The 21260-nt window shown below is 38.4% G+C and overlaps 2 protein-coding genes and 1 pseudogene across 4 annotated transcripts in view; 2 read left to right on the forward strand and 1 right to left on the reverse strand.

Annotated features, from left to right (window-relative positions):
- The window catches only part of MPP6 (membrane palmitoylated protein 6), a 101782-nt gene extending 95721 nt beyond the window's left edge, over window positions 1–6061 (forward strand). For 2 of the 3 annotated variants that reach the window (XM_039221787.1, XM_039221788.1), the window contains exon 13: window positions 5711–6061. In XM_039221787.1, coding sequence (XP_039077718.1) covers window positions 5711–5887 — 177 coding nt within the window. In that variant the 3' untranslated portion in view covers window positions 5888–6061. The remainder of the gene's footprint in view (window positions 1–5710) is intronic. The other variant, XM_039221789.1, reaches the window with a different exon arrangement.
- Window positions 6062–14620: 8559 nt separating this feature from the next.
- Window positions 14621–21260, reverse strand: part of GSDME (gasdermin E) — a 66409-nt gene continuing 59769 nt past the window's right edge. The window contains 2 exon segments of the mRNA XM_039221795.1: window positions 14621–15014; window positions 17808–17881. Coding sequence (XP_039077726.1) covers window positions 14784–15014; window positions 17808–17881 — 305 coding nt within the window. The 3' untranslated portion in view covers window positions 14621–14783.
- Window positions 18203–18672, forward strand: LOC120223592 (annotated as a pseudogene).

Here is a 21260-nt window from a genome sequence, read left to right on the forward strand (position 1 = left end):
CCACGAACCGCGAGATCATGACCTAAGCGAAAGTCGGACGCTTAACCGACTAAGCCACCCAGGCGCCCCATTACTTGGTATCTTCTAAATATCTTCTCGCCACCCCCCCGCCACCCCCCCTGCAGTTTAGTCAAGGGATAACTGACTTACAATAAACTCTACATACTAAAAGTGTACTCTACGTACTAAAAGTGTATCACTTGGTAAGTCTGGGCATATGTATATACCCATAAAGCTATCAGTCAGGAGAATAGACATGTTCATTACCTCCAAAGATGTCCTTGTGCTGCTTCAGAATCCTTCTTTCCCATCGCATCTACCGCTTCCCACACTGTTGCTGATAAGCCTTGAAATCATATAGTGTTAATCGTCTTTGTTCTTTTTCAGGTTTCTCTATGTCTCTACTTCACTTTTTGAATATCTGAAATATAGTTATAATAAGTGTTTTCATGTCATTGTATACTAATTCTGACATTTGTGTCCGTTCTGGATCGGTTTGACTTGAATTACTTTTCTTCTCACATTGGCCGTATTTTTCTGCTGCTTTCAGACATTGTGAGCTTTGTTCTGAGATGCACTTGTTGGGAAACGGTTTGTTACTTTCAGGTCTTGCTTTTAGAATGTGTTAGGTAAGACCAGAACATTTCTTGATCTGTGTCAATTATTGCCCACCTGGGAAGCAAGAACATTTGAGGACTCCTCCAAGTGGTTTGTGCATCAAGGTTTTTTGTTCTGCCTGATGAGAAGAGGTCCTGTTCCTGACTCAGCTTGAATACCTGTCATTTTTTCTGGTGGTTCTTTGGTGGCCTCAGGTAGGTTTACCCTGCCCTAAGTGGTATATAACTGAATGCTGGAAGGGAGTGGGGCTTTGCAACTCTCTGAAGTTGTCTCTCCATGCTGCTGTTATGTTCAGGTATTCTGTCCTGAGAATGCTTACGCCCTTGGTTTCCCTGGGCTCTCAGCTCTGTCCCAACTCAGAATGTTGGTAGTCTTTTCCTGGGCTCTACCTTGTGTGTTACGGCCTAGGAAGTCTCCCAGGACAGTAAGCTGGGGTGGTCATAGGTTCACTTCATTTGTTTTCTATTTCTCTGAGATATCAGCCTTTCATTGCCTCATGCATTATTCTTAAAAACTGTTTTTCCGTACATTTTGTTTTCATTGTCAGACAAGAGGGTTAGTCTGATATCTGTTACTACATCTTAGCTGGAAGCAGGTATCACTTCACTCTTTTCTAATCTGTAAAATCTCACTGCTTCCCTCCCTCTCCTCTCTTGTAACCTTCTAGTTGTTCAAAAAATGGAGTCAGTTATCCTATGGAGTGCTCCAGAGTCTAGATTTTCACCAGTTCTGTCCCCATTGTGTCATTTCCCTCTACTCCTTCTATTTACTATGAACTAATAGAGGCTTGATCAGATATAGGTTCACTTTTATTTCCCAAGAATAATTAATAAGTGATACGTCTCATTTTGTTACATTATGAGGCATATGAAAGGTTCTCTTTTTGTGATAAGAATATTCAGTGGGTTCAAATGTCCTTAGCCTGATTTATAAAGTAGTAGGTTTTTATCTAATGATTTCAGCAAATTTTATTCATCTTTGCCTTGATTTTAAGGATTGTGAAATGGTAGTATTCAGTTTGTCATTCTTTATGAATTTAAAAACTAGAGTTCTTCTAAGAAATAACTTTTCCTTATCAACTAGTTGATTACTCTGAAATAGCGTTCACATAGGAAGGTCAGAGTATATGTTGATACTTTCCTTTTTATGGATCAGCCTTCAGAATAGTGGATTTGTTCTATAAGAGCCTGCAGAGGCAACAGGTGATCAAATAAGGTTTGTTTTTAAGTTTCATTTTGAGCACATGATATGAGCTTTTGATGAGGTTACTCTGTTGCAGTTATAATTCTTACTGATGCTCAAATTGTCCCATCATTGACTAGTAGGAGCTTATTCAAGTTGGCCCTTGAGACCTTATTTCATGAGCCCACTAGTCTCAGTTTCTTTGCTATCGGGTATGATGGATATTCCAGGCTCCTCTTGTACATTCCCTGTTCTAGGCCAGGTATCAGCTGTTTCTTCAAGAAGCTCTGATTCCTTTTAGGGTAAGTGGTGTTTTAAGACCATAATACTAGGGGTGTACATTGTCACAAGATTGATCATTGTTTCTAGCTATACCTTTCAGGTAGACAGCTATGATACATGTTTTTCTGTTGTATGTCTGAAGCAAACTGTCGTGATACTTCTCATTCACATTCAGAATTACAAGGTTTTTATTTAACCTCTTATATATATAATATATATATATATATATCTCTACTTCCCTACACTGAGTATTCCAGTTTCAAAAACACTGGGAATGTTAGACTTAAAATAGTCACATAATTGCTCATTAGCTCTATACCACAGTACACACACAGCAGCATGAAAATAAGTATACCAAGACTGACTACAGGGTGTGATTACTGGGCACTGGTTTTTTTTGTTTTTGTTTTGCCCTTAGGGTTTATCCCCTGAATATATACAGCCAAATCACTGTTTAAAGTCCCTTGAAATACTTCCTATGTACTTAGATAAATTACTCTTTTTTCCTTTTAATGTTGATATATTTTGAGAGAGGTGGGGAGAGAGAATCCTAAGGAGGATTCATGCTCAGCACGAGCCTGACACAGGACTTGATCTCATAACTATAAGATCATGACCTGAGCTGAAATTGAATCTTAATGACCCTTTTCTTCCTAGTACAACAAACTGTTCCAGGTTTTCTTACACATTTATTGGCCCTGACCTGGAACCAGCCATCCAAAACACCTGGTTCCTTTTAGTGGGAAATGGTATTTAGAGATAATATAGGTGCTAAAGTTGTGCATTCAACTTAGTGGCTTATTATTTCTAGGCCTTTTCAGTGGCCAGATGTAGGAAATGTATTTTCCTTTTTCAGGAAACATACATATTAGTTCAATTTCATAGCTCCAATTTAAACTTTAAATTATTTTACTTGACTCTATATTTCTCATTTTTCTTATGCTGAAAATCTTGGTTCCTGATAACATTAACATAATTTCTTACTGTATATATAAACTAAGAACCTGCTATATATATAATTTCTGAGTAACAGTATCAGTATGAATGTCAACAGTATGATTATTGAAAACTTTTAAGTTTTGAGCTTTTAAAAAAGTTGTTCCTAAGATCTATTCGACTGGGTATTATTTAATTTTAATGTTACTGAAATAATCCCTTTGTGGTTAAACCATCAATTTAAAACATTGGTTTATTTCATTTTGATTTTGATTTTCAGGCATTGCTGGTTTTTTTTTTATGTGAATTTAATTTTGTTGTATCGTTCTATGTATTTAATATTTCTAAAGTAAATCTTAACAGAAAAATCTAGCTTTTCTCTGCCCTCTACACTCCCACCTTCAAAGATAGCCATTTTCACTATTTGTTTTCAAAATAAGCAAGTATGTATATGTGTGTATCCTCCCTTTCCCCATTTCTTACAGCTTATTATACAGTAGTCGACCTGCAGTATAGTCTAGAGATCCTCTTTGGCCATATATAGAGAGGGGTTCTTTATTTTTTTTTTTTCCATCTGTATGGTGTTCTCTGCTATTGTTACATGATTGTTAATGTCATAAAAAAAATCTTTTTTAATTTAAATGAACCAGATTGCTAGTGACTGTAATAAGTAAGAATTATTTTCAAAGCGAATTATGGCTGTTTACACATCTATCATAAAGGATATTTTACTTGTTTCAAAATGATTTAGAGATGTCAGTGATGTTAACTAAAATATAAGTAGTAGTGTCCCTCAGGCCTAGTTTGGAACCCATTTGTCTCTCTACACTTCCCTTTTAGGTGTTTTTACCAAATTCTTTAGCTTATGTACCATTGTTACATTGATGATTCCTGGTTCATGTACAGATAACTCTGACTTGCATAACCTATTACTACCCAGCACTTAGCTATCTCCCAAAACATCTTAAACTTACCATACACAGAGTATAATATTTTCCAAAAAAAATTATGCTCTCCCTATTCCCACCCCCCAACTCTGCATTTTATACAGTTGCTTCTTCCTCATCTTGATTCATTTTCCTCACTTTTCACATTCATAGCTAATCCTGATGACTTTGTCACCAAAATATATTTCCAGTCTGATGTCATTTCCATCTTTCTTTCTCCATCACAAGCCAGAGATGCCTTTCCATTGCATGTGGGTCCTCCACAACCTAGTCTGTACTCCTGTCAATGTATCACCATGACCCTTAGTCCTTCTGTCCATCCTGGCCTTTCAGTATCTTAAAATGCATCAGGGTCATTTCCCTCCTAGATTTTGCATTGCTATTTCCTCTGCCTGGAATGCTCTTTCCCCCCACTATAGTTCTCAGTTTAAATATCATTTACTCAGTGTCTGTAATCATTCTTTCTAAAGTAGAATTCTGAAAATTCTTTGTTCCTGTTTGGTGTCTTATATAGTACTCATTACAACTTGGAAGTTTTTATATTTATTTGCCCTTTATCTGCCTCCTCCACTCTGTCTTATTCATTTTTCTATCTATAGATAGTAAAACATAATAGGCACCTTAATAGGAACTCAGTTAATATTTGGAGAAAATATAGAAGGAATGTGAAATTCCAAAACAGTTGCAATTTAATGAAAAGCTTTACTTGTTCATGCAGAACCCATTACTTATTTATTCTCCCACATTATTCCAAAATATTTTATAAAATACAAACAATGCTAGCTAAACATATAAATGTTTGTGTGAGTATATATTGGTGGAGGTGGGGAATATGTGGTTAGTCTTCAAAATATATTTCTAAGATTCTCTTTTCTAGAAATAGGCAGCAGATTTGGCTTTGAGCTTAATAGTCACTGCAGAATGGTTTCCATGATCTACAGAGCCTATAAGATAAAAATCTTTTGAACTCTTTCTACCATCTTTCTGTGCTGCTATATTGGTGTGCACGAATGTCCTGGCAGAGGATTAACACTGCTGAAAGGAGAGGCAGATGCCAGGTTCTTATTAGACCATGCTCCAAAGGCATTATCCATTTTCTAAACTGTGATGATGAAGCATGGTTACATTGGCAAATTTGAAATCATTCATGATCATAGAGCTGGGAAAATTGTTATGAACCTCATAAGGAGTCTAAACAAATGTGGAGCCATCAGCCCTAGATTTGATGTACAACTCAAAGATCTAGAAAAATGGCAGCATACTCTCCTGCCCCACCAGTTTGGTTTCATTGTACTGACTGCCTCAGCAGGCATCAAGGACCATGAAGAAGCAAAACAAAAACACAAAGGGAAAATTCTGTGATTCTTTTCTAGGATGTATACATATATGCAAATTTTTAAAAAATCATTTGAAGAGGATGGATGCTATAGTTGAACTAAAAACCTGAAATAATTCTTTTATTACCTTAGAATTCACTCTGAGTTTATTATCAATAGTTGTTTAATTAGGAGTATTTTCCTAAAATCAGTGAAACAGAAGATACAGAATACTCACAAAGCAAACATGGACTCTGCTGTAGAGACTAGGTTATCAACAGATGGTAATGCCTTTTCAACACTATATAAATTAGATTTTGAGAATTATTTTAAAAAGTCCAATGTACTTAGTTCTTATATTCACTTTGGTGTTTGAGCAAGTAAATACACCTTATGATAGAAACATTTCCTTTTGACACTCTTTGACAGGACTCTGACTTGAAGAAAACCGTGGATGAAAGTGCACGAATTCAGAGAGCATACAACCACTATTTTGATATGATCATCATAAACGACAATCTAGACAAAGCCTTTGAAAAACTACAGACTGCCATAGAGAAGCTGAGAATGGAGCCACAGTGGGTCCCAATCAGCTGGGTTTACTGATGATTCAATAAGGTTAAGAATGGAAATAAAAGTTTTTAAAAGTGACTGCAACAAATAAGCCTTCTACTGAGAAAATACATGCACAGATAGACAATACCTGCCAAGTTTAGGCATTTTTATTGTGTAGATTGAAATACCAGTACACTATTCTGAATTTTTATATAAAATGTGGTTGGGAAGGTGTACTAATATATAATTTATCTTAATTTTTCTAACTTTTTATGGATAATATTTCTATTCATACCACATAAAGAAATGCGTTGAAGCATTTTGTATATGTTTTGATTTAGTACCCTTGCCTTTTTCATCAAAGGAATTTTCAAACCCTTCATTCTCACATTGGTCTCCCATTTTCACTGTGATAATGAATACTTGAAATAGTTTTGTAAAGCTGTCCTTTAGTTCAGTATTACCTAGTGAAGGGTCAGTTACTCTTGTGAAGAGAAAACAGTAGTTATTGGCCTTCTTTCCTAATACAAGTTCTTACAGAAGCAGAACTGTAATGTCATTGTCATCCAAGGCTGACATTGAAAATCTGCTTAACACTACATGATTTCATTATTTCAGGGACAGATGGCTATCCATTCTAATTTAAACAGGTATATTGGGCTTTTTTCCTTTCATTTCTATCTTGAGGGGAAAAATGAAGAGCAATACTTTGCACTCTCATTTGTTGCCATGATAGGCTAATGCTAAATGAATGTGTCCCCAGCAAGCAAGCCAATTCAGGCTGAGAGAGTGCCTTATCCTGTAACACATAAACTGACACAAAGTTGATTTATTTTCACATGTAGAAATTTGACAAAAATGACCTACCGCTTTCGACAAGTTTTCTTTAGGATATGGTCAGCAAATGTATCACGCCTCTACAAATTTTTATGATACTCCTTCTCAGTTTGCAATTGGGAGTTTTGTGAACAATCAGATGTGCTTTTTGAAGGGTGATGTGATTGTTAGAATATTTGTTAAATCTGTTGTGTTGAAAGCCAAATCCATTGAACAATTTATGAGATTTGGAAATAACTGTCAGCTGTTTCATCTATATGTAATATGTAATTATATAATATGTACATTGTATGTATTATATTTGTTAAACAAGATCTCATATTTTATATTTCTCTTAGGAAATGCACTGTTTTGTTTAATGATTAGGAAAACAAAACAGCTCCCCTCTTTTAGATGCATTAACATAATCAGATTTTTAAGGTTCACCTCCATTAGTATCTTCCTTTAGGATTCTTGGATGGTATAAATTCTTCCTCAAACATATTTAGACGTAGCTCATCATTAAACTAAATTAGCTATGTTTTATATTGCTGCCAGCCTTTCACAGGAACAGTATTCACACTTAAAGGGTTAGGTGCTTAAATATTAGTGGTCATCTTTGTCTGTGGTAGGCACCAGGCACCAGGCTATTGAATTTGTTTTCTCCTCAGCAAAGCGGTCACATGGAATGCCAATGGGAGTGCTTAGAGGGAAGAGAAAATACATGGCAGTAAGCAGTTATGTACACATTGCTTTAAATCTTTTTAACAATGAAACAAAATGCTCAAGTTGCTATATGGTTAATATTGGAAATCTATAGATATTTTTTCCTAGAATTTCATATCCAGAACACAAATTAATGTTCTTTGTCCTAGGATAGGACATCAGTGGGAAAATGGGTCATACTCTTTTAATATCTTTGGTAACTTTTAAACCGCATATATTTATATCAAATTCTTGGCTTCTCAAAGCAACCTGAATCAAAACAGTGTCAAGGTAATGTCTTACGACTTAATATTTCAACACACTAAATTTTAAGAGAAATTTCATGTTCCCAGAAAATGTGCTGTCTTCTGTGGTATGCCTTCATGCTGCTGCATGGAACATCTGTGAACAACTGTGCGATCATTTTAACAGCACAAGTTTATCCACAAAAATAGTTCAACTGTCTTGACATGATAGAGATGATTTTTACATCATATATATTTTTAGCTTTATCATATAGTATAAAAAGCATATTAATTAGAAAATAGTCTGTACTTAAAGGAATTATTTCTATTATAAATGGTATTCATGACTAATACTCGATCCCCCATAATATAAAATGAAATAATACTGTTTAGTTAATTTCACTCTAGATGCCAGAGCTGAAAAGAATGAATTCAGAGAAGTTCATTGTATCTCAATAGAGTCGTTGAGCTTTAAACTGAAAGTCTCACCTGAGTCTGCAGGACCTGGCAGATCTCTGCTGGCACAAGGAGTCCCAAAGGCCCCAGGAGTCTCCCAAGGCAATAAGAGTATAGTTGTAATCAAGGAAATGTGAATTTCTCTTGTGGGAAATACAGAAAGCAATTAGCTTTACTGAAGAGAAAATGGTTTAAAGTGATGATGAACAACTGGTAAAAGTTAAAATACACATGCACCTGCATATGCTTTTGGGAAACATGCTAATACATTAATGCACCTGAGCATTCTTTGTGGACAGATGAGTGTCCACATTCAGCATTCGGAGCATGACTATTTCTATACAACTAAATATTTTATATATATATATATATATATATATATATATGTAAAATATATATATACGTAAAATATATATATATATTTTTAATGTACAGACACCCATAGAATTGATGTTCCTGGGTAAGTCATGTAACTCTGTAACTAGTGGAATATATGTGATGCATTGCAAGTAGAGTTTCACTTTTATTCTAGCCATGCCTTGATTATGCAGTCTCAATTTCTGTTTGATGTTTGGATACCATCAATCCAATACATCAGGACTTTGTTTACTTTTGCCAATTCTAACTGTACAATTGCTGAGCATAGCTTTCTCAAATAGAAATCATATCATACGCCCAGTAGGACTACAGCAATAGTAGCCTGATTTACTAGTAGTCTGGTAAATTTACTTAGAATAACTTATAGGGACAACTTTTCTTTAAAAGAGCAAAATGATTAACACAAATTTAGAAAATAACGCAAATTAACAATAAAATACAATAGGGTAGCATTATAGATTATGGCCAGAGACTAACTGCTTTGACCATACTATCCCAATGATAATAAAAGATGATCTTTGCTTTTAAAATTCATTAAATTGGTACTTATTGGTAGGTAAAACAACAAGTGTCATAATCTAGTGACTGGAGTTGATTTTCAAGATGGATAGCCATGCAGTTAGGTACAATTACTTTGAACCGGTAAATATTGAACATAAAGTTCTGGAAATTGGTCAAAATAGTGATCTACTTAACATTGTACTTTTTTGACTTCTGAAACAACACTCCATTTTTCCAGAAATCACAGGATAGGGAGCCAATAATTTTGTAGTAATGAATCTTGATACTAAATATGAAAAAAGAAATCCTGAACTTTTATGTACATATATAGGTCATTTTTTAAATGTCTGAGTCACCATATAATATATACACAGCCATATGTATAATATGTAAAATTCTCCCAAACTACATGAATAATAAAACTAAATGTGTTTACCCATGTAATTATAGCTTAGTGTTCTTAAATGTTTACTTCCAAATTCTTAGACCTTCTGAAACCTTTTTTCCCTACATTGTTGTATAAGGCTCTAGCTTTACCTTGAGGCAGATACTAATCTCCTTTTTGAAAAAAATAGATGATAAAATTAAGATCAGAAAATGATCACTATAACAGTTTCCTTAAGGAAAAAGGACAGAGTTCTAGATGGCAGTGTCTTGGGAAACCTTTATTTAAGCTTTCCAGTGAATTTGTGATAGGGCTCAAACTTAGAGATTGTAGTAACCACCCTCCTCTTGTTCCAGTGGGTCTGTGTGAAAAGTCATGTAATGATATCTGCATTTTGAGTTTGGGGAGAAATGCAATATTTTAAATAATGGGATTATTGTATATAGTACAAGTGAATATTCACAAACTTGTAAGAATATAATTCAGCATATCAGGTTTTGAGCATACATTGTATATCTAAAGAAGACAACTCTTTAATTCTTTAAGATGATTTTTAAATTACATTTTTGTTAGCTTCAGGTTTTATTCAGTTTTAAATATTATTTCCCACCCATTATGTTACTTTTTTGTGTTCCTGGAATGATTTAGTGCACAGAATCAAAAATGAGTCTTTAATACAGTAAAAAGTGAAGGAATGATATTTCAAAGGTAAGAATTTTAAAGCATGGCCTATAGCACTCCTGCAGTACATTGCGTTACTTTCTTTAAAATAATCTCTTTTGTTAAAAATAGAGATGGTGTACTTATATTAGCTGAGATCCTAATTCTGATTCCTGACCATCTGGCCTTTGATAAAATTTGTATCTCCCTTTTAATATTCCACTAGTAAATTAAGGCTAGCTTAATATTTGTCTTCACCTTTAATTACCAGAAATAATTTGTATCTATGATACAGTAAATGCTAGACCGGGAAGTCCTTATTAGGCTACTTTTTCTGTTTGTTAATGTATTCACTTATATTGAGGTTGTTTACCTTTTAGTTCTTTGAAAGTATATCTCTTTCAGAGGTAACATAATGAATGGTGCATACCATTCAAGAATCTTCCCTCCAGTTTTAAAACACCTCTGAGAATGTAGTTCCAGCCTTGGAAGAGGGTCTGGTTCTACTCTCTCAGTAGCATTGGTCAGGAGGTTCATTTAGTTTAGAATTCCACTCTAAGTCCAAACCTTTAGTGAAATCTTGCCGTTACTCACAAATCAATTAAAATGTAAGCAAGCTAGTACTCTTCCATCCTACCACAATACAGTCTTCGCCCTCTTAAAGCTGCCCTACCTTAATTCTCATGCCTGAAATTTATCACCACATCCCTATTGCTAAACCATAGTATTAAGTTTAAAAGGCCTCTGTTTCTGTATAGGGAGAACCGTTTGGTTAGGTCTGGTTAGAGGACCTTGAATCCGACATGAAGACATTAGCTGCATTCTTTCTCCTAGCTTTGTGGCCGTTGGCTGATGATGTAGTGCTGTGATAAATGTGACTTTTACCTCCACACACTGCTCAGCCAGAAGTGGCAGTTCCTTCCCTTTCCCCTTACTAGTTTTTACTGTTTTGTAATTTCCAGCACAAACTGAATGAACACAGCTACAGTTGACGTAAATGCCGTTTAATACTTAGAAGAGCAATTCACTCCATGCTTGTAAATCTGTCTTGAATCCTACTGAGTAGGTGGTGGTGGTGCCACAAAGCAGAAGCCAAAAGGTTTGATCTTAAAAGCTGGACTAGATGTTTTTGTTGTACTTTAACAACAGCAAGCTCTGGGGGTAGAAACATACAAATAGGACAGGCCATACCTGAAATTTGGCTGTCCTCATAGCAGTCAGGGTGGCCTGAGAGCTTGGAGGAAGTGGAAAAAAACAGAGCACTCAAAACTCCACTATTAAACCAGAGGTCATCACCAGTTAAAATATGTGGTTTTTGTCTTATTTTTAAATAGGAGAGATGATGGGCAGTGGGATAAGTAATGTTGCTTTGAAGACATAAAGCTTGTTCTGGTAAATGTGGTCCAAAATGAGGAATGCCTTCATCTTTTCAGGTAGAAGCAGATTTGAGGAATAGCTCATCTCGTCTATAATTGAAATATAAGATAAATACTCCTTTTGGTTGTGTGTCCTCTTTGAAAAAGAACCACCAACTGCTGTTTCTTTGATAATGTTGATTTTTAAGGAAGTGGGATCTAGGGTGCTGAAGAATGAACACTAGGGTTCAGCAAAAGAAGTGTAGTTTTATGCATGTTGAGTTCTGTTAGAGCCCATGGTGAGTATTTGATGTGAAAACCTTGCTTTGGGGATTCCCCCCCCCCCCCCGTTTCAGTTTAGTATATCTTTATTTTGAACACAAATGCATGTTCTTTTTAACCTCTACTCTTTGAAATGATTGTAGAACTTTTTTTTAATGGAGGGAAAAATAGCAACCTAAAAATAGGAGCTGAACAAGCTACTAAAGTTTCCTGATGAAAAAGTTTAAAAAATTTAATTGCTGCTGCTTTCCAAGTAATTGTATTCCTAGGTCCTGTATAAAAGAAACATCAGTGCTGTCCTTGTATAAATAAAATTTCCCTGCAGTACAATTAAGTATTGAGTTTTCAGAAACTGTCCCTATAAATTTTTTTTCACATATTTCCATATGCTGTCCAAACATGGGAGATTGTATATTCCAGGTAAAATATTTTTGTATATATAAAAATAAAGGTTTAATATTGCAAACGTGCAGTGTTTCATTTATAGGTAGATCTAAGGTTTAGAGATGATAATACAGAGGATATCAGATTAGCTTTGGTAATTTCTTTTAAATGGTAATAATCTTTGTAAAAAGCCTGTAGTAATTGTTTTTCTCACCAAAATAAATATATAAATTTTTCACCTGCTTCTTTTAACAAGGAAACCCTAACTGTTGTTTCCTCTATCCCAGCCCAAGTGATTTGGTGGCTTTCAAAGGTGATGTACTCGAAGAAAATTGCAGAGACAGGGAAGACTAAAATATAGGATCAAGAAAAGGCCTCTGTGCTTAGATAGCATGAGATGCTAGGACCAGCCCAGCAAGGGAAGCCCTGATGGGAAAGACAACGCCTGCTGGGGCACACAGCTCACCCCTGAGGCCTGCGGTGGAAAAGGGAGGTGGACCTGCCAGGCTGGCCGAGAGGTAGACGCATGACGGTGGGTGAGTGCAGGAAGCCTGCTTCCAGAAAAGGTACTTTGCAACTCTCTCTCAAGTAAGTTTATGGGCTTCCCTACCTTGTACTTCAGAAACTGCCAGTCCAGTGTACTTCTCATTTATCATTCATTCTTTCATCTTAAATTGCCAGTATTCTATCACTGCAGTAAAAAATTACCACAAATTTAGCAGTTTAAAACACAAACTTAGCTCTGTAGGATGGAACTCCAGCACAAGTCTCACCAAACTAAAATCGAGACATTTCCCAGGGCCTGCCCTGGCTCTCACTGCTGGAGAGAGAATCTGCTTCCAGGCTCCTGCAGGTGGTTGGCAGACTTCAGTTCCGTGGTGTTGTAGAACGGAGGTCCCCTCTTCCTTCCTGGCTGTCAGGTGGACTGCACTCTTGTTCTTGCTCAGACCTTCTCTGTCTCAGAGCCAGCAACCGCACCGATTCTTCTTATGCCACATCTTCCCTGCATTTTCTTTGGCCAGGTCTCTCTCTGGCTCTTCTGTCTTCTTTCTTTTAAGGGCCCATAATCCTGGATAGTATGTCATTTCAAAGTCTGTAACCTGGAAAACACCTGTGAAGTCCCTTTTTGGCATGTAAGGTAACATGTTCACAGATTCCAGGGATTATTACGAGCCCTCTGTGGGATGTTTCCAGGGCCGCACCACACTAGTGAACGTGTTTCTTTCTGCATCCGCTTATGAAAGAGAAGTGGTCATGGAAACATCTGAGTGAAGGTAGCTGGCCTCTTCAGAAATATTACTCTATTTTCTATCTGTTTTCTAGGTGATCTGGTCTACTAGGACTTGTTTCCAAATGTAACTATTTTTAAAAGTATAGTTTTTGATCTCAAGCAGTAAATAAAGGTACATTTACAGTTAATAATTACACGTAGCGATAAAGATACGTTAGTTAGAAGGGCCTTTTGGAGGCCCAGCAGTACTTTGCCCCCCACAATCCAGTGGGGTTGGCTAAGGAATGGCCGTAACTGGGGGTGGCAGGGTGGCTAGGAATACCCCTAGCAGTACAGGCACATGCTGGGATGGCATCTTTCTGCCTGAAATCCAGTCTTTAGTTTTTGTTGGTCTTTAGTGGTGTTGGTTGGTTCATTTTAATTTAGAGGCTCATGCATACAAAATTCTAACAAAAATAGAGAGTAACCTCCCTCCCCCCCCCCCCAAAGGAGCCGCTGTAAGGTTTCTTGTGGACTCTTGAAGTTCCCATTGCATTGTGATATATGTGTACCTATTTTTTATACAAGTGGATTCTTTTTACACAATCTGTCCTCAGTTGGTTGTTCATAAAACTTTATTTCAGAAAGACAGAAAGGCATGTATAGTGCCACAGTTGTAGCATAACTATTTCCATTTCTGCAGCTTCCTTTCTAGTTTGCTATAAAGTGCTTTTTATGTTGTTGCCACATAACGTATCATTTTTTTTTCCATGCGTCCTAAGGTTTAGTCTCATTTTTGAGGTGATGAAAGGATTATTTGCTTCATTTCTTCCATGTTAACATTCAAGTAGATGATGAGGTAAAAAAAAAAAATATATATATATATATATATATATATATAAAACACGTTTCTCTTCAACACCTGTGACTACTCACCCTCCCTGCTCCTGAAGTCAGACCTCTGGCTGGAGGTCCTAGCTACATAAGTGATTTCAGGCCCCCCATGGATATTAGCAATGGAATCACGGCTACTTTCATAGAAGAATGTCAAGACAGAATTAAAGTTAAAATATACACCATTCAAAGTTTTCCTTTCATAAAATACGTAGTATTTTACAAATTAAACAGAATGCATAGGAAATCAGTATTATTCTAGAATTGGTACATTCATGAAAGCATGACAGAAATGCATATAGCTAGACCCCTAAAGAAGGGTGTCCTGCTATTAGAGGAGTATGTATACTGTAGGGGCATTTACAATTTTTCCAGTCAGCACATCTAAACCAGTCTCTATGAAGAGAAATTTTGGATCACAGTGTCAGACTCCTCTGTCTTTGTGTACCAGAAAGTGATAGATGGACCCATTTTTCTGTAGTAGAGGGTTCTGACTGTACACTAGCTTAGAATTCTCCACCCTCCTTCTCAGCTCTTTGGGTACTGGAGTCTATCTTAGACATTGGGCCTCTTATGAAAAACAGCTTACCTGGTAGCTAAGCTCAGTAGTATCTTAACAATGCTGAAAAATACCTAGCTTTGATGGTTCGGTACTTGTAATTCACATATGATGTTATTAATGTGCTCTGCCTAAAGCACAAAGTCCATTCAGGCTTATATAAAGAATCAGTGGGAAAATGTTGGGGTCCTTCTGAGTGACAACTTTTACGGATGACTGCAGTCTCTCCAGGTTCATGTCGGCTGTGGCAAATAAACGCTGCACGATGCCAAACGTTTCTAGATCCTTCAGAGGAGCCAAGGCTGGGTTTTCAAGGTCAGATACTCCATCATCCGAGAGAGCACAGAGCTGAAATGACATATTTAAACAAATTCACTTAAAAGTATTATAGAAAACCCACAGAGAAAAAAAAAGTTTTTTAAATTCCCCAATAGGAGTACCCCTAGAATGTAACAAGACCTGTGTGACCTTATGCCCAACTCGGTCTGAACTCTATAACTTTCCCATACAACACACAGTATGTATGGTTTATTTTAATGATATTAGAATTTCCTGTATAGCTGCTCTTCTCCTCAGAGGGTTAGGAACCACAGTTTAGTTACACTTACTGTCTCAAGAACCTTTGCTTCTTCCTGGGATACTCTTCCTCCAGAGTTCCTCGTAGACCTTTTCTTCTCATGATAAACTGAAATGCCATGTCAGAACAGCCTTTCCTAATCTCCCCTCCACCCCCCTATCCCAGTGACTATTACTCTACTGTCTTTCTGAATATGCACTATTCAGTCTGCTTTCTAAAACCTGAGCTTTTTAGGAGACCTGGTCTGTCATAGGTCCTCAGAGAGGTCACTTCAACTGCTGCTGTAAGTGCAAGTTCTCAGAACATCTGAAATTTTTAATCTTCGGTAATTAAAACAGATTTGATTTTTAGGCAGGCATTCAGAACCAGATCAAATTAATGTAGAGAGTAAAATTTAAAATAAAACAATGAAGTATGTGTGAATTTTAACTGGAAATATTTTGGATTCCCTTCAGATTCAGAAATGTCCTAAGCAATGATAACCTTATGAAACCTTGCCCCAGTGGCCAAAGGGAAGCACTCATTTGATTATAAAAGTAATTGGGTGTCTGTTATCAAAGTCAGCCTTACAAATCTATGCTGTGTAAATTCACCAAATACCACTCACATAGTGTTATTACCACAGGCTTAACATCAGCTTTAGGCCAAGGCCATAAACTATCAATTTGACTTTAGAGAATGGATTGGGCCTGCTCTTTGAGCACAAGCACCACATCCCAGCGGTTTAAGAATAAGCTCCACCGGCGTGGCCTCAAGACTGCCTGCGAGGCTCTGTGTCTGGGATCTAATGGACAAGTGCTGAGCAGCACCCAGCTTCCTCCTCTGAATAGCTGCCAGCCCCATGTGCCCAGAGACCCTTCTAGGTATAAAAGATTACAGTCACCCAAAGGTGCTGGGGTGAAATTAACAGTCACTATTGATACTCTAACTCACTTCTTGCCAGTTTGACAAACGCGTTAGTATATTTGATGCTGTTCTTCCAAAAGCCCTTCTGAAAGTCAAAGTTACTCTGGCCCCCAGATAAGACAGGAAGGCAGGTAGATTTTTGTACCTTGTTCTAAGTAAATCCCTGTAAGAAACACAATACCCAAATTTCTTCAGGAGCCTCATTGTCGTAAGAGTTGCTGCAGTATTTAGGGCAGATTATGTGAAGATACCCAGGAAATTCTTCAAAAGAAAAATTCTTTGAGCAGCCCCCAAAAAGCACACAAATGACTCTGTGGGCTTTTGTGCCACTGTAGAATACAAGCCATTCTAGAGCCCCAAATGTGGCTACCTTTAGACCAACAACGCAGAACTTGGATGCAACAAAGATCAGATCTAACTCTGACTGCAAGGAAAATGACAATGAAGCATAAGTTTATTAGGAAAAGGGAATTAGCTGTGTGGTCTTGCAGTAACACACATACGCAATTCAGGAAGTATTTCCTGAATGCAGTAGATAGTTTGGAAATCTTGGGACCCTGGGAAATGCTAAACACTCAGTTACTGCAACAGGGAGCTGGGCTATGAAAGCAGAGTTACTGCTATGCTCATCATTGCAGATAAATAGATAATGATACTTACTGTTTCCATAACTAAACTACATCACCAGTATTTACCCTTAGCTCGTCCCAGAACAAACATGCTGGCATGTTTTCGAGTAGTTCAGCTTTTGTGGTCACAGTACAAGAACCCAGCATTCCTCTTCCAGTGGGCAGAAACTGCTTTCAGTTGTGAATGGGCTCTAAACTGTTCAGATGTCTTTGCTATGCAGAGAAGTACCCAAGGCACTAAGCATGGTGCTCATGATTCTCTAACTAGATGGATAACAAATTTCAGGGTGGTCATCCAGGCACTTAATCTCAATACCTCCTTCCCAGATCTAGCAGCAGTGCTCTGAGCTTTGGACTTTTTAGCCTATGTATACGTAGCGTGTTCGTTTTGACTCTTTGTAACTAACCAGACCTTAAAATAATCCAGCCAGGTATGATCTGCTACTCTGCCCCAGGCTGAGCAACACATGCCCCATTCGATGGTTCCTTCTATTAATGACCCAATTTGTAACTTAAAAAGGAAAGGCTTAATCTTGACTCTCCAGGGCTAGGCTCATCATTACCTAACTCTTGTTCTTGCCATGACATTCCCTGAGGGCACAAAGCTACTGATCTGAGACCAGTCTCTTCTTGAATACCTTCCTGATGAATTTGATGCAGCGCTATAGCAAACTGGTGTAACTATAGCCCTGCCGTTACAAATAACATGGTGTCAGGTTCCTTCCCTGCAATGTTGCAACCCAACCTTGACCAAAATTCTCCAAACAATGGGAAAAACTTGAGATTTGGAATCTAATGGCAAAGTTGGAGTCCTAGCCTACTAGCAAATTCTTTGTACAAATCCTTTTCCTTTTGATCTCAGTTTCCTGTAGGGTGTGTGCTGTGATGTGGATCGTGTGTAAACAAACAAAACAAAGTGGGGTTAGTAATAACACCTGTTTAACCTATTTTGAAGGGCTGCAGAATCCTAAAGGTGTTTTATCAGTTGTTGGGTACCCATCCCCAGGTCCCATGTGAGAGGTTCCTTACCAAGTAACACAGTGTAGGAATAATCTGGAGTTTACAGCAAGCACCCAGCAGAGCCACTGCATTATCTGGCATTTCTGTAGGAGACAAACATCAGTCACTGTCCAAAAAAAACAAAAAAACAATGGGAACAGGCCAGCCCCTGTATTGTACCTAATTTATACTTTAGTGCTCTCCCATCAGCCAGGCAGAGGACATGCTCAGTCTCAGTAATTACTGAAAAGAATGAATGAATGGTGCTGAACAAGCAGCAAAGGTCTTTTAGATGGGAATGAGGTAGCCAGCTCTGTGTTCACTAGAGGATAGTCCTTGACATTCAGTTTGCCAGTCAAGAAGAACTGTACAGACTCAAGGAAAAGCAAATTATATAGAAAAGTAAAACCTACCTTTTCACAAAGATGGTAACAAAGGTGAAGAACGAAGCCCATGCCCCTCCCAAAGCCAAAGCAAAGGCTTTGAAGGCCCAGAAAAGGGTGCTGAAAGGCGTCCACAATTACAAGAAAATTTACGTGTCACCTACCTTCCAACAGGCCAAGACAGTGTGTCTCCAAAGCAGCCCAGATATCCTCAAAAGAGTGCCCCCCAGGAGAAACAAGCTTGACCACTATGCCATCATCAAGTTCCCCCTGATTCCTTGAGTCAGCCAAGAGGGAGACAGAAGAGAGTAACATACTTGTGTTCATTATGGAAGTCAAAACCAATAAGCACCAGATAAAACAGGCTGTGAAGCAGTTCTATGACCTTGATGTGGCCAAAGTCAACACCTTAATCAGGTCCAATGGAGAGAAGGCAGCATATGTTCAACTGGCTCCTGACTATGATGCTTTGAATGTTGTCACTGAAATTGGGGTCATCTAAACTGAATCCAGCTGGCTAAATCTAAACTTTTTCACCAAAAAAAAAAAAAAAAAAAGATTTGGTGACAAGTGCTGTGTTTGAGTTCTGCTACAGATTTGGGGTATGACTTTGGGTATACCTCTCTGAGCATGTTTCCTCATTTGACCAACCATAGTTTTGTTTCTGCATATGTCAGAGAACCAAGTAAACTATGAAGGGTTCCTTCCACTCAAGTCACTAGTCATTTTGGGGAGAAAAATGCAATATGGTTGGATGAAAGGGTGGCACTGCAGAGCCCCCCGCCCACACTAGCTTGACACAAGGGGCACCACTGGTAGCACAAGTTGGTGCAGGGCTGCGATAAGGCTGGGGGCTACCCTGGAAGGGCCCTGCCATGTCCCAAGAAAAGGAAATCTACATCAGTGTTACTCAAAGTGGATTTTAAATACCAACCAGGATAAAACAGACACAGTTCTAAGAGAGTCCAATCCCTCAGGATATAACCTTTGAACTGAAAAGGCAAAAGAGAGAAATGAATCACCTGCTGCATCATCTGGCCTAGGGACCAGTCACAAACTCCCTCCACTTCCTGCATTCAGTAGCAGCCTTATTTGTAAATAGCAACATGTCACCAAGGCTTTGACCCAGTGGAGTAACAATGAAACAGCCCATTTCTAAGACAGGAAGGCTGCTAAGAGGATAAGGCAGTTCTCCCTCTTGAGAAACCCCTAAAATTGCATTTTAAAAGTATGTGCACATTTGCACACAGTGAGGATCCATAGTCCATGAATTATCAAGCAGGCCCTTATCCCAAATCAGAAAGATGAAACTGGTAAGTATATGACAACTGGTGGAAAGATCAAAGGACCAGGAAGGGCAGTGACAAAGTCGCCTGGAACACGATCAAGTCCTGGCTGAGCCGCTGTCACACATCATCTCCCCTGTTCATGCTTCCATTCCCTCACTTTTCGGGTGAGTCCAATTTAGTCATCCACTCCCCCTTGTTCTTGGAAATAGTTTAGTTCCAGCTTAGGTGGATAGTCATTCACTATTTTGAGCATGGTGCTAGGGAGAGAAGGTGGAAGTAACAGCATCTACTTTGCAAAGCATACCAACTAATTTTACTACATCTGCAGGTGCAGATCATCATTTTCTCCTATCTCAGCACCTAGCAGTGCCTAAGACACAGAAGGGGCGTCTTCAATATTTGAGTTGAAATTATTTTGATTGCTCTTCCATATTCTGACTCTCTTTACAAATGAGACCTGAGGGATTCATACTTAAGGTCACAAAGTGGTTGAGAAAGCATTCCAGACACAGGAGAGATGCTGGGACTGAAGGGCTTTAAACAAGTTAAGCATGAAGGGGCTGGTTCAAGGCAGCAATGTAGGAAGGTCCTGAATTCACCCTTTCCTGTGGATTCTCCAAATCTCCAGCTACATATGGAACAATATCCTCTGGGGGAAAAAAGCCACAACCACCTGAGCAGCTCCTATGCATCTGGCAAGCAAGGAAAAACTCACATTGAAGCAGGTAAGAAAGTCTGAGCCACAAACTCACCATAAACTCCACCTTTGGCACAGTGACCCACAACTGGAAGAGAACTCAAAAGCTTCTCTCTGAAGAGCAAATAGTTTGAACACTACCTTTTTAAGATATGCACTAGAGGGACCAGTTCCCTACACCTCTAGCTTTGAAAGCCAATGGGGCACATGTCCATGAAACCCACAAGGCTATCGCAGACTGAGAAATGGTTCATTAAAGTCTCACACATGACTACCTACATGGAGGCTGCCCTTGGACAAGTGTCCAGACTTTCTGTGAAAGAGGCTTATTTGTTATCTTAAAGCAGCAATCTGGCTCAGTAGGTTAAGCATCCGACTTCCGCTCAGATCATGATCTTGCAGTTCATGGGTTTGAGCCCCACATCCAGGCTCAGAAACTGGAGCCTGCCTGCTTCAGCTTCTGTGTTTCCCTGTCTCTCTGCCGCTCCCTGCTTGCACTGTCTTCTCTCTCAAAAATACACAAACATTAAAAAAAGAAAAAAAGCAGCAATCTAATGGGCAGATACCTCAAACCTTGCTGGAGTACACTGTAAGAATATCAGCCAGTGCTTACCATCTTTGCATTCTTCCTCTGCCACCCTCCAGAGCACTATCTCCTGGAGGGGAGCCATTGTACATACAGGTATGATGCTCTAGTTTTTATGGCTGCCAGCCAGAGAATACCTCCTGATCACCTGGTTCTGGTGGCGAGCAGGCTTGAGATCATGGGCCCCCTGGGACTGTAACAAATGGAAAGAGTTCTCAGCTTACTACTACCCCCAGTTTCCCCATGACAGGGTTACTTGCAGAAGGAGGGGAAGATGGTGGCTGAGTAGGAGGAATCTAGGTTTGCCTCATCCTACAAATACAATAGATAACTATCATATCATCCTGAAGATCCCAGAAATCTATCTGAAGACTGAAGAATAAGCTCCATAACTACAGGTAAAGAGGCCACATCAAAGAAGGCAGAGAATGTGGCTTAGGAGAGAAATGGATCGTAGCGACTGCAGTGGGGTGGGAGGAGGGTGCACATGGGAGCACACAAGAAAATGAATCCCCACAGCAATTGGCT

This window comes from Hyaena hyaena, unplaced genomic scaffold, assembly GCF_003009895.1.
Source record: "Hyaena hyaena isolate Hyena2069 unplaced genomic scaffold, ASM300989v1 scaffold_1013, whole genome shotgun sequence".
Classification (NCBI taxonomy): Eukaryota; Metazoa; Chordata; class Mammalia; order Carnivora; family Hyaenidae; genus Hyaena; species Hyaena hyaena.